The sequence below is a fragment of the Lynx canadensis genome, chromosome D4 (genome assembly GCF_007474595.2).
Source record: "Lynx canadensis isolate LIC74 chromosome D4, mLynCan4.pri.v2, whole genome shotgun sequence".
Lineage (NCBI taxonomy): Eukaryota > Metazoa > Chordata > Mammalia > Carnivora > Felidae > Lynx > Lynx canadensis.
The window spans coordinates 5,961,384-5,974,578 of record NC_044315.2 but is presented as its reverse complement, the minus strand read 5'-3'; the positions used below and the strand labels follow the sequence as shown (position 1 = coordinate 5,974,578).

At 44.9% G+C, this 13,195-nt stretch overlaps 2 protein-coding genes across 7 annotated transcripts in view; one reads left to right on the top strand and one right to left on the bottom strand.

The window, feature by feature from the left end:
• RIC1 (RIC1 homolog, RAB6A GEF complex partner 1) overlaps window positions 1-8,182 on the top strand; it is a 147,031-nt gene extending 138,849 nt beyond the window's left edge. For 3 of the 5 annotated variants that reach the window (XM_030293886.1, XM_030293887.1, XM_030293885.1), the window contains exons 23-26: window positions 1,168-1,356; window positions 3,616-3,793; window positions 3,939-4,127; window positions 5,553-8,182. In XM_030293886.1, coding sequence (XP_030149746.1) covers window positions 1,168-1,356; window positions 3,616-3,793; window positions 3,939-4,127; window positions 5,553-5,841 — 845 coding nt within the window. In that variant the 3' untranslated portion in view covers window positions 5,842-8,182. The remainder of the gene's footprint in view (window positions 1-1,167; window positions 1,357-3,615; window positions 3,794-3,938; window positions 4,128-5,552) is intronic. The other 2 variants (XR_003964260.1, XM_030293888.1) reach the window with 2 other exon arrangements.
• A 2,250-nt stretch (window positions 8,183-10,432) lies between these two features.
• Window positions 10,433-13,195, bottom strand: part of ERMP1 (endoplasmic reticulum metallopeptidase 1) — a 44,625-nt gene continuing 41,862 nt past the window's right edge. The window contains exons 15-16 of one of the 2 annotated variants that reach the window (XR_003964262.1): window positions 12,947-13,195; window positions 10,433-12,176 (exon numbers count right to left, since the gene is read on the bottom strand). Coding sequence is in view for 1 of the 2 variants with exons in the window: in XM_030293889.1 (XP_030149749.1) it covers window positions 13,031-13,195 (165 nt within the window). In the remaining variant the exon portion in view is untranslated. The other variant, XM_030293889.1, reaches the window with a different exon arrangement.

Sequence of the window (13,195 nt, the reverse complement as noted above, 5' to 3'; positions counted from 1 at the left end):
GAGTTGTATTTCGCTGCAAGTATTTGGACATTTTGTTTAGTCGCTATTCTCGGAAGTCTTTTCATTCCTAAACTCAGGAACAGATAAAACCAACTTTTTGCACATCATTGGAACATCCTCCATTTGACCAGGGGTGTAAATAAAGTAGAACTAGGTCTCTAAGTCTTGTGACCTTGAAGTTTAATTTGTAAATCCAGCCACTGTTAACAGATTATCAACAAGTTGAAAACTGGCTGAATATAACTGCTACCACACTTACCTGATTGTGGGAAGTTATGGAATGGGTTAGTCACGGACCTGAAAAGCCGAATTGTGATTTATCTGGTAGGACGTTCCAGAGAAGTGGTAAAAATGCATCTTTGAAGACTTGGGCTGTTGTCTAATCTAGGGGAAGACAAAGTGGAACTGTTTTGGTGAAAGAAAAATTAAAAGATAATGTATGTTTATTTTTGAGGGAGGGAGAGAAGAAAAAAAGTGCGTGTGCACACGCGCGAGTTGGGGAGGGGCAGAGAGAGACAAGGAGACACAGAATATGAAGCAGGCTCTAGGCTCTGAGCTGTGAGCACAGAGCCTGAGGTGGGGCTCGAAATCCCGAACTGCGAGATCATGACCTGAGCCGAAGTCAGACGCTTAACTGACTGAGCCACCCAGGTGCCCCCCCCCCCTTTTTTTAATTTTTATTTTATTTTTTTACTGTTTTGTTTATTTTTGAGAGAGTGAGTGAGTGCAAGCAGGGGAGGGGCAGAGAGAGACCCAGAATCTGAAGCAGGAGTTCAGGTCTTTTAAAGAAAACTGTTCTAAATCATTATTACTCATGAAAATCCAAACAAAAACCTTTTATTAAGGCATTTGGAAACTTCATCTCATTTTAAGAACCAAGGAAAATCACTTAAAAGATGAACAGAATAAATCCTGTTTAGTGCTGGTAAGAGCCGCAAGTGAGGGAGACTGTCAGACGGCATTACCTAGTCAATCCGTCCCTTTGGTCCCCGTCCCTTTGGTCCCCGTCCCAGGTTCGTGGGGGTGATGAGTGTAGGACAGTAATTACCTTTGACCTTTCAGTGTTTGGGAGTAGGGGGGAAGAGAAGCTGAAATAACTCAATTGGAAATGTTACTGCGTGCATCTCGAATTGCCACTTTCTCGTTTTGGGGCCTGCCTTGCGGCAGGAGAGCAGCTGCTGAAGTCTCAGTCAGTGGACCCTTTTCTAAACCTCGAGATGGACGCTGGGGTCTCTACTGTACAGCGAAGTCAGAGCTGGCTCGGCAGCATCGGCCCCGCCCACCATGAGATAGACACGGCCTCATCCCATGGACCACAAATGCAAGACGCCTTCCTGTCACCTTTATCTACTAAAGGTACATGTCATTTTAAGTCTCAGCTCTTCACTTTCCTGGGAAGGTTTTTGTGCTTTAGGGCCCAAAATAGAGCCTTACTCCTTCATTATAGGTCCTTGAGGGTCAGTCATGAGAATCTGCTAGAGAGGGGATAGTTACTAGAACAAGGCCCACTGGCCTTAACTATCCTTTGCTGTATTTTAGATGGATAACGCAGGTAAACTGTCATTCCAAGTTAGCGCTGATAACATGAAACTTGGCACTTGATTTTGATGAAACAAACACTAAGCTTGAACTTGAAGTAAGCAGACTGTTACGCTGATGTAAGGAATACCATTCTTGTCATAAGTAGCCATGGGTCATACAGAATTGTAGTCCGTTATCTTCTAATTTTTATTTTACTGATAAAATTTGTGGAAATTTTCTTGTTCTCTTGCGAGTGTTAATGTAATAGTGTTAATTTTTCCTCCTAGTCTTCAGAGCCTAATAATCTGGCCCTTCACCAGAAACTGAGTGCGGGCATCCATACTGGGGGGGTCGAAAGTTGAAAAAGTTTTAAAATGACTCACGTTGTTGGGTTTAGAGTTACAGGGGTGTGTGACTAGGAGGTGGTCTGAGTGTTGGCGGTTTTCTTAATGGCCAAGCATTTGCCCGGTGTTTGATTTTCAGTCTGTCCTCACTGTTTCATGAACCTGCTTTTGTGGAGAAGCTTGTGGCTGCCGTTCCTTTTGTTTAAATTGTGGAAGATACACACAGTATGTTCCGTCTCCACCGTTTTCATGTGTAAACTTCAGTAGCGTCGGGTACATTCACATGGTTGTGCAGCCAACCTCCAGAGCTCGCTCGCTCTTCCCGGCTAACATGGGTCCCCAGTGACCCCTCCCCGGTGCTGGCAGCGACCACTGTGGTGTCTCTAGGAATCTGACTACTTGAGATGCCTCTTGTGAGTGGAATCGTACGGCTTCTGTCTTTCTGTGACTCAGGCTTAGTGCACTTTGTCTGACATTCTGAGTTCACGCCTGTGGCAGCGTGTGTAGACCATCACACCCTGTTTATCCGTCCATCTACCCTGTGCTGGGCACGGGGCTGCTCTGACTTCATGGTTCCTGTGAACAAGGCCGCAGCGGACGTGAGCGTGCACTGGCTCTTCAAGATACGGCTCTCAGTTCTTCTGGGCCAGAGTGGGGTGCCAGGTCCCAGGGTTACTACTCTTGAGCTTTTGAGCAACTGTCGACCCGCCAGCATTGACAAAGCATTCCAATTTTTTTGTCTACCAATGCTTGCTTGCTTGCTTGCTTTTTTAAAGCATTCCAATTTCTTGACATCCTTGCCAACGATTTTATTTTCTGGGCCTTTTTTTAAAATGGGGACATGAGGTAGTGTCACTGCTTTTTTAAGAAAAGTTTTTAAAGAGATCATTTCAAATTTAAAAATTGGAGATAATAGTATAATGGAGCCTTGGCCTCCCCACTGCCATGTGTCTGTTACCCAGCTTCTGTTATTAATTCATGACCAGATTTGTTTGATCCGCTTTCCCTTTCCTGTATTATTGAACCAAATCCAAGACGTGCCATTTTTTATCTTTGGATATTTCAGTATGTACCTTTAAAAGGAATCTTTAAAAAAACAAACCCATAATGCCATTATCATTCCTCTTACAATTTAACAGTAATTCCTTAAAACCGTCAAATGTCCAGTAAGTATTTAAATTCCAGTTGTTTCCTAATGTCATAAATATTTTTACGGTTAGGACCAAGATCCAGGTGACAGGGTCAGACATTGTGATTAAGTTTTCAACTCTTTTAAAAACTGATTGTTCTCTCCCCATCCTTTTTTTTTTTTTTTTTTTTTTTTTAAACCCTTTGCAGTATTTTCATTGACGAAACTTGCTTCTGTGGATTTTCTCAAAATGTGGACTTTGGTGATTGCTTCTTCATTGCTCGACCCTCTCCTCTGTATTTTTTGTAAATTAATAATTGTATCTAAAGACCGATCAGATTCTGGCTCGATTGGTTTTGGAGGCAGGCAAGACTACTTCACAGGTGGCGGTTGTGTTTCTCTGTGCCTGGGTCTCTCTCTAATGAATTTTTTTTTTTTTTTTTTTTTTTTTTTTTTTTAAGTATCTACTACTGTTAACATAACATGGGAGTTTTAGCAGTGGATTTAATGTTTGGCTTTGAGAATTCCGAGCAGAAATCCACATGTGAGGAACTGCTGATATTTCAAATTGAACATTTTCTTCATGAAGCCAGTTCGTAACTTTCGGTCCTTTCTCATCAGGTGATGAATGCAGTATTGGTTCAGCCACAGATTTGACGGAAAGTAGCTCCATGGTGGACGGAGACTGGACAATGGTGGATGAAAACTTCTCCACACTCAGTTTAACTCAGTCGGAGCTGGAGCACATCTCCATGGAGTTGGCCAGTAAGGGGCCTCATAAATCCCAGGTCCAGCTTCGGTGAGTTTCGCAGTTTTTCAGAAGCCCAGAACGCCTGCTCAGCGTGTTTGGGCATATAGCGTACAGGGGCTCCGTTCCCGATGACGATTCCCGTCTCCATCTGCGGCTTCTTAGTGTCGATCTCTGTGTTTCCTCTCATGCATAGGTACTTGCTGCACATGTTCATGGAGGCAGGGTGTCTAGACTGGTGCATCGTCATAGGCCTGATTCTCCGAGAATCCTCAGTAATCAGCCAGATCCTGCTGCTCATCCAGTCTTCGGAGGTGGATGGAGAGATGTTGCAGAACATAAAGACAGGGCTACATGCGGTGGATCGATGGGCCTCTACGGATTGGTAAGTGTGGGGCTCCTTAGGCTTGTTACCTCTGCTGTCCTGGGGTGGGCCCTGCCCCTTCCGAGTAAGGTTTAGTTCTGCTGCATTTATTTGGAGATTTTTAGGTTGGTAGAAATAAAAGTGCTTTCACACATTCATTTCTGTTCACTTTTTTTTATGTGTGTGTATGTTGAGAGAGAGAACGCGCCAAGGGAGGGACAGAGAGAGAGGGAGACACAGAATCCAAAGCAAGCTCCAGGCTCTGAGCTGTCAGCACAGAGCCCGACACGGGGCTCGAACCCACGAACCGTGAGATCGTGACCTGAGCCAAAGTCGGATGCTTAACCGACCGAGCCACCCAGGTGCCCCTTAGTTAATTTTGAGAGGGAGAGAGAGTGCCAGCGGGGGAGGGCCAGAGAGAGGGAGAAACGGAGACTTCAAAGCAGGCTCTAGGCTCTGTGCTGACAGCCTGATGCAGGGCTGGAACCCATGAGCTGTGAGATCATGACCTGAGCCGAAGTCAGACCCTTAACGGACTGAGCCACCCAGGTGCCCCCACACGTTCACTTCTCAAGCGGTCTTCTGTAGTCACCATTCTCTACCCAGCCATGTGTGTGAGTGCGGAGCGGCATGGCACAGGTGGTCTCAGAGTTAGGCTGGAACATGAGATCTGTGGTTCTGTAGAACTGCAGGTAATAACCTCTAAGCATCTGCGGAAAAGAGGAGTGTGTGCATTTAACAGCCATAGCAGTGACCAGCAAGCCCAAGTTAAGAGTTAGTGGTTAGAAGCTAAGAGCTTTGGCTTGTAGTCCTTTATAACCAGCTAGGTGTGGATTTGGGGTTTCCCTTACTTGGAGCTAGTTTGTTTCTTAGTTGCCAAGTTCACTAAGATTAGATGTACCCTGTGAAGGTTCTTTTTCAAGTCTGAAACTCTGTTGGTCCTTACACTGTGGAATAGGATTTTTTTTTTTTAAGTTTGTTTTTTATTTTGAGAGGGAGTGAGCCCAAGTGGGGGAGACAGAGAGAATGAATCCCAAGCAGGCTTCACGCTGCCAGGACAGAGCCCCCTGTGGAGCTTGAACTCCCCAACCGTGAGATCATGACCTGAGCCTAAACCAAGAGTCAGATGCTTAACCACTGAGCCACCCAGGCGCCCTGTGGAATAGGATTTTTGAATTATGCTACTACTGGAGAATGTTAGTCCTTGCTCCTCGAGCTCAGAGCTGTAAGACACACACACTAAAGGCTGCCCCCCCCCCCCCCCCCCCCCCCCCGTGCCAGGACACCCAAGGAGGGGCGGCATCATTTCCTACCCTGTGCCTCCTCCCCCTCCATGCAACATCTAGCATTGACCTCAGTTTCAGCATTTAGGAGTTTATCCAGAACATTCCATGGAGCATTTCCAATGTGGCAGTAGAGAGCTAATTTTCTTTTCTCTCTACCTAGTCCTGGATATAAGCCATTCTTAAACATCATTAAGCCACAAGTACAGAAGTTCAGTGAGCTGACAGAGGAGCAGGTCCAGCCTGAAGCCTTCCAGCCAATAACTGCGGGTAAGACTCCTGAACACACTGGGCCCCGGGCAGAGGAAAGCCGGGGCCCCTCGGGCCATGGAAGCCTCCCCCAGGGCGAGGTTGGAGGCAGCGGTCTGGTCGGCAGGAACGAGGAGGACGCAGCCCGAGCAGAGGAGGAGGAATCCTTTCAAGACGGGACTTACGACTGTTCTGTGTCCTAACGGCAGCGGCGTGCCATCACCACGGGCAGTGTTAACTTGCAGCGACATGTGCAACTGAGGAAACTGGCCTAGCTGGACGATTTAACCAGGGAGAGAACTCAGAGAACTCTGGTAAGGTATTACTGAACTTTAACTCTTTCTCTTCTAAGAAATCTGACTCCATAAAAATGTGATATCGAATCATTTTTCATAAAATTTTTTAAGCTGCGGTGGAAAGTAATAAAGAGCACTGTACAGTTGTACATGAGAATATTTTGATTTTATTCGTAAAGAATGGTAGCTCCTAAACCTTGGGATTGTTTTGCCCTAGACGAGCCTACTTTTTCACTACTTAACAGCTTCTTACGTGTTTTCTGGTTCAGCGTGTGTCCAGACTGCTTTTTAAAATTAAATGCTAAGGTGCTTGCTGTAGCTCATCAGGTACTTGAGCTACCTGTGTGCCCCTTCGGATGGAGAACACTGGGCTCCGTCATCGGGCCTCCTGAATGGACACCTGCCATGGCACACCGTGTGGCTGTTGTGACAGGGTCGTGCTCCTTGGCCTTTTGTAGCCCATTCAGTCCCAGTCCTGAATTGATGGAAGCTGTGTGCCTGCTCTCTTAGCAAGCTTGATTCCTGCCAGTCCGTGTGGGCAGAGGTCTGGGGGGGGGGGGGGGTTCTTATCAATTATGCTGTTAGATACCACTGAACTATTTTGTATCCGAGAACTGTATCTTTTTGTGAATACTCTTGTGTAAATATACTCAGAGGCACTGTTCATATTTTTAGGGCTTATATTATAATCTGTAAGGTTTTATGCTGGATTCTGCATGGCTATTCTCACTCTTGGAAGAGAGACAAGACTTGCTTTTCTTTCCAAATCTGAGCAGTCTTCAGAGAAGAGAACAGGTTTATCGGCTTGGTCATACAGTAACGGAAACGGTCACACTGATCATGAAATCAAACAGGTTTTGTGCAAATTAATGTAGTTTCTTATTTATTGCTTTTGTAAATTGAATAAAAATGGGACTTTCATGTAAATAGACTGCTGAATCCTGTATTATCACGGCTACTAAAAATTACTATGTGAACAATGCATTCTTCATTGTAACTTCTAAAATATTTTATGTATTTCTAGATAGGACTTAAATGTTAGTTTTCATACATTATGAAAACCTACCTGCATACTCCTAATTGCTTCAGACTAAACGCATATCCACGGTATGTACTTCCGGTTACCTTCTGTCAGTATTAATTTAGATAGCTTGTTTGTACTGTGCAATTTGAACAAAGGAATGCAATGTTATTTTTTACAAAAACAAACTTGTTTATTTTTGTAATAACGATGTATTTGATGTGGACCAAATTCATACCACTATGTAAAACAGCCTCCTTTCTCATAGTGCAATTACAGTTTAAAAATAAAACTTGGTCCTCTATCCTGGCTTTTTAAAGTAAATGGCTGGATACAGTTGTCCTGGCCAGGTTTCCTTCGAAGGGAAACTCAAAAGCATTTTGAAATTGCTTAGTTCAAAGTTCATCAGAGTGTTTTAAATTATTGAGTTTGGTAATTTACTATCATTTTCTTTTTACATTACAAGTGCAGTAACGTCACGTCCCCAAACTCCTGAACGGGTGGGATATGTGATTATGGTACCTGCTCTTTCTGGTGCTACTTTATTTAAGCCTTTGTTTTAAACCACCTTTCCTGAATCTTAGGATAGAACAATAATGTTTCCCATGTGAGTACATGCAGCCCAGCAAGAAACCAACCTGAAATTTCTTCTCCTGTCCTAGTCCATTAGGAGGAGAACTAGCATTATTTTTGTGTTTGGTGTGAATATGCGGTCAATAAAAATGATTCACCGTTGTAAACAGCTGTGATCCTCTCAAATCTTTGAATGTGCTGCTGGGTCCGTCCTGCACTCTTACAAGCAGGGCACCAGTAAGTGAACTGTACTCCTGTGGGGAACACCACCAGTGAATCTGGTCTCCTAGACTTGCTTTTCCATGTAATAGGAAATGGACGGCCCTATGGTGGAACAATTGGGAGGTTTACAGAAATCTTCTCTCGGTAATTTGTAATAGACTTCACTTTTTTTTTTTTAATTCATATTTTTATTTTGCCTTGTTTGGTTCACATGTCAATGTTTAAGCCATAATTTTAACCAATGAATTTCAGTATTCAGTAGAACTATTTGAAGTTTGAATTATTTGCTGATACCAAAACAAGAAGTCATTTGGGTGGGGGTAGAGTCAACGTTTGCTTGTAATTAAAGTTGCTGCTACTTCTGTAATGTGTACTTTTTTTTACTTGGTAAAGGGCAATAAAACCATTACACGCACTTGTGTTTATTCATCACTCAGGCTGACAGCAAAATGTGTATTTATTAAAAGCCACGGAAATATTCTTTTCATTATGTAATTCCGCCCCATAAAATTTTCCTTATGAAATAACTACAAATCAAGACAGGTTAAAAATTTATATGCAGAATCATTTAGGATAGGAGCATCAAAAGTTGGCAGCATCCTGTATGTCTGACCGCAGAAGTTTGGAAGAGAAATCCATGTTGAGGACATGGAAAACGTCCAAAATGTAATAAAAAGGACTTCCATCAAACAAAATTGCGTAAATGTAGAGGAGATGGGCCACCTGCCTCTAGTAGGTGGGATTAAAGGGGATTCTGACTTCCCTGTTTTCCTAAATCTTTGTTTCTATCGATTTCCCTCCTCTGAAGACATTTGGTATATATGCAGTCATAGAATATGTGGCTTTTTCTGTGTGGCTTCTTTCACTTTGCAGGATGTTTTCAAGGTCCATCTTCACATATCTGTGACTTCATCCCTTTTTAAGGCTGAACAGTGTTACACTTCATGCATCTAGTGTATCTGTCCATTCGTCAGTTGAGGTATCTGGGTGGTTACCACTTCGTGACTATCACAAATGAGGCTACTGTGAACGCTCACATAGAGGTTTCCAAGTGGATGTATGTTTTCAGTTTTCCCTGGGAGTGAAAATGCTTGGTCACATAACCGGTTTTAATGCTCCGAGGAAATCTTAACCACATTCCAGAGTGCCCGTGCCATTTTTTTACATTGCACTGGCAGGGGGGGTGGGTTCCAGTTTCTCCCATCATCACTTGTTGTTGTATCTTTGGTTGAGCCATCCGAGTTGTGTGGGAAGCGGTGTCATTACGACGTAGACGTGCATGTTCGTGGTGGCTGGTGGCTCGTCATGTGGCTATTAGCCAATTTTACAGTTGGGTCATTTATCTTTTTGTGGCTTTGCAAGAGTTCCTCATGCATTCCGGATACTAGACCTTGATCAGATATGACTTGCAAGTATTTTCGCATTCTAAAGGCTTACCTTGTCACTTTCATGACACTGTCCTTTGAAGTATGAAAGTTGTTCATTTTGGTGAAGTCTCAACTCTTTCTTTGGTTGCTTCTATGTTTTCGTCTAAGAGTTTTGTTGTTGTTTTGGTTTTTTAAATTCTATTTACAGTTTTACCTCCTACATTTAGATCTTTGACCCATTTTGAGTTAATTTTTTGTGTATGGTATAAAGTGAGGGATCTAACTTGGTTCTTTTATAGGATATTCAGTTGTCCCAGCACCATTTAAATGTTTTTCCCACTGAATTGCCAAAAATCATTTGACTATAAACACATGGGACATTTCTGGACGGTCAATTGTATTATATTGATATGTGTTCACACTGTCTTGATTACCGTCCCTACTTTGTAGGAAGTTTTGAATATGGGACTCTTAAAAGTTTTTCAAGACTGTTTGAACTATTATGGGTCGTTGCATTTCCATATGAATTTTAGGATCAGCTTGTCCATTTCTGTGCGTGTGCGCACACGCGCACACACACGAGCTGGGATTGTGTTCAATTTGTGGATCAATTTGGGAGAACTTTCAATCCACAAATGTGGGATTTCCTTCAATGTTTTAGTATCCGGTGTAAAAATCTTGTACTTTTGTTATGCTTATTACTAGGTACTTGACTCTTATTGCTACTGTCAAGAGAATTTTCTTGTTACAGAAGTCAGTTGACAGCTGTGTATTGATACATTCCTACAACACTGCTGAATGAATTCATTTATTAAGATCATGTCATCCGTACCTAGAAACAGATTTAATTTGTCCTTTCTAATCTAGATGTCTCTTGCCAAACCGCCCTGGCCGGAGCCTCAGTACACTCAGTGGCAGTAGAGGACATGCTGGTTGTCTTTCATCACACATGATGATGTTAGCGGTGTTTTGTAGAAGTGAACTTCCTCACCCTGATAAAGACAATCAGTCAGTTGTTTGCTGAGTGTTTTTATCATGAAAAGGTGTTAAGCTTTGTATCTACTGAGGTAATCATATCAATAGAATTAATAAGAACAACTACCACATGGTGTGGTACTTTGATTTTCCAGGTGTTAAGCCAACTTTTCATTCCTTGGATAAATCCCACTTGGTCATGGTATAGGGCCAAACTGGAAGAAATTTTATTTTTACAAGTCAGTAAGGAAGTAGTAGTATCAAAAAAAAAATCTATACTAATGTACTTCAACGTTACCGAAGACATTTTCTAAATAAAGAGAGTCAGACATACAGAGGCCTAAATGCATTTTGGCTTTATTGGCCCTAAAAGGAGGCAAGGTGTACGATGAGGAAGCATACTCCCATTGTTTCCAAGGGAGTTCACCGAGAAAGCCACATAACTTGCGCAGGGAGCTCTGTTGTGGGGAGTGGCCGGGCCCTTTCCTTGGGTGGAGAGGAGAGTGAGCAGTGGGCCACTGGCTGAAAGACCATTTCTTCTGCCCGTCCCCACATCCTTCAGCGATTTTCTCGGCATTTCACTGACAAAATATGCTAAGCTAAATAAACATTTCCATGTTGAACTCTCTGCCCACATGACCCCTTAGGGATAACTGTCCTGTCCACGTGAGCCATCTAGGTCTTTTCAAAGGCCCTGTAGACTTGAAATAACCCTTCAACGATGGGGACACAGAAAAACAATCAAGATCTGTTTTTTCTGTTAAAGATACTTAGTTTGTTAAAAAGTTTATTTCAGTAATGTAAGGCAACAGTTAATCTCAAGTCAGCGACCAGTGAAAAGAGAAGACAGACATTCTCCCTGCAGCTTCCTGAGTTATCAGCTGGCTATGGCCCCTTCAGTGGTAACATCTTAGAAATCCTCTCATGCTCATTTATATCAGCTAAACTGTGGGAACAAATACTTCATGCAACAGTCGCTCATCGGTCAGGCACAAGGTAAATTTTAAGCATTTCTTCAAAATCACAACTCTTCACATTTTCACTGAATGTACAGTACTGGGCTACTTACATTTAAATTGTACAGGAAAGAATGCGTTGGTTAGAATCTGGAAAGACCCTTTCAGAAATGAGTTTTGAATGGTCAGATACTCAAAGAAAACAAGCTCTTTAATCTCAGAGGCCGCTCGCTGACAGACCAGACAGTGTGCTTATGAACAGAGCCACGAGTATCATCTGTACCTAACCATTTCTGGCACTAAAACCATCTGCCCAAATACTAAATGTGCCCTGAGACAAGTGACTTGAAAACCAAAACAAGAGATCCTGTTTACGAAGGAAAATAACCTAAAGGCAAAAAGAGAATCATGATTATTGGCAAAAGGGAGTAACCAACCTCCTTCCCAAAGAGAAAAGAATTGTTAAGTGACAGTGTCCTTCCTCAATACGGCATTTTGTTTTTTTCCATGTAATCTAAGATTAACCACGGGGACAGAAAATCCGCCCCTATTTTGAAATCTGGCAGGAGCCAGGTTCTCGCAGCACTGAGACTAACGCGCGGCTTCGACGAGGCCCGGGAGCCACACACGTGCCAGCCAGCAGTGCCGTGAGGGGGTGCCCAGTCAGGGCGCGGGGAGTCACAGACCAGACTCGGCAGGGGTAGGAGCAGCGTGACCGGGCCTGCGACGCACACGTGGGGTGCTCTGTGCGGGAGGAGCGGAGGGACGCTTTGTTCGTTTTACCGGGGCTCTTCTTTAAAATGTCTTTTCGGCCTCTGCTTGCTAATCTCCAGGGAAAAAGGAGAGCTAGAAGTTACCGCTCGTCTGACCAAATCCCTGCAGTGCCACAGCCACGGAGCCGGGGGGACCCGCCGGCAGCCGCCTTCTAAACGAAAAGTACCTCTGGGTCTTGGGCCTGCCGTGACGCAGGGCCCGAATCCCAGCGGCCGGAGGTTCGGTGGCCTCGCTCCGGCGTGGGCCACCGCCCCGAGGCCCAGCAAGGCCGGCTCCGCTGGACAGTCTCCGAGCATCTGTCCGGACCGACTAAGGACTCCGTGCGTCAATACAATTATGCCCTGAAGCATGAACCTTGGAGAAGAGAAGATTCATAAAATGCCCAGCCTCTCCTCACCTCACTCTCTTCCTGCCACGGCAACTGCGTGCTCTGGGGACAGAACTGAAGACGCGTGACTGCGCCCACGACGTCCTGAACCAGAAGAGCCTCCGAAAACCCAGCAGGAACTGCAGCTGCTCTCGGACTGACAAGGTGGAGAGGGGGGAACAGGGTATCCTGGGCCTCGAGAGCAGCCTCAGACAAGCATCAGAACGATGGTCTCGAGTCCCCAGCACGGCACAGCTCCCCACCTCGGGGCCGGGCTGCGCGGCAGGTGGGGAGGAAGCAGAGCTCTGGGCACGGGCCGGGGCCCCCGGAGCCCACTGCCCGTCCCCAGCCCCTGCCGGAACCGCCTTCTGTACCCCTGGTTCCATCGCAGGGGAGTTACCACTCCGGGGAACGGCATCCGAGCTACCCTCCACAGCTTCGACTGGAAACGTCATTTGTCTAGTGAACAGTGAGCGGGCTCACGGTGCCCTCTACACCTTTCATGATTCTAAGGGGAGAACTACTGAAGTGGTTGGTTGGCTTTAATCCTTAAGGTCACAGAAAAGGACTTCCATGTGTAGTGGTAGTACCCACATGTGCTTAAGTGCCAGAAAACTGGCGTCTTCAAGTGTCAAAAAGGCCATGCGTCACTACCCACAGCGCTAGGTGCGTGGCCCTGAAGAGCATCTGCCCCCAAGCTCTGAAAAACCACGGACTTACAATCTGAACACGTGCTCATGAAAAATCACGGACTTACATTACAGATACCCACGTGACGCAGGGAGAAAGCACGTCACGGGGGGTATCCCGCCAGGCATGTGCTTTGAGCCCGTCCGGAAGATTAAAACACAAAGAGACTGTACGTGCACACCCAGGCTGAGGGAAACGTCCAGTCTGGGAACTTGTCTTTCAGGGCATCCAGCTGGGAGGACCTCTTCTCTTCACCAGACAGGTGGTGGGCAGCAATGGCCACGGTGACCATTCCTTCAGGCCGTTCTTCCAAGAC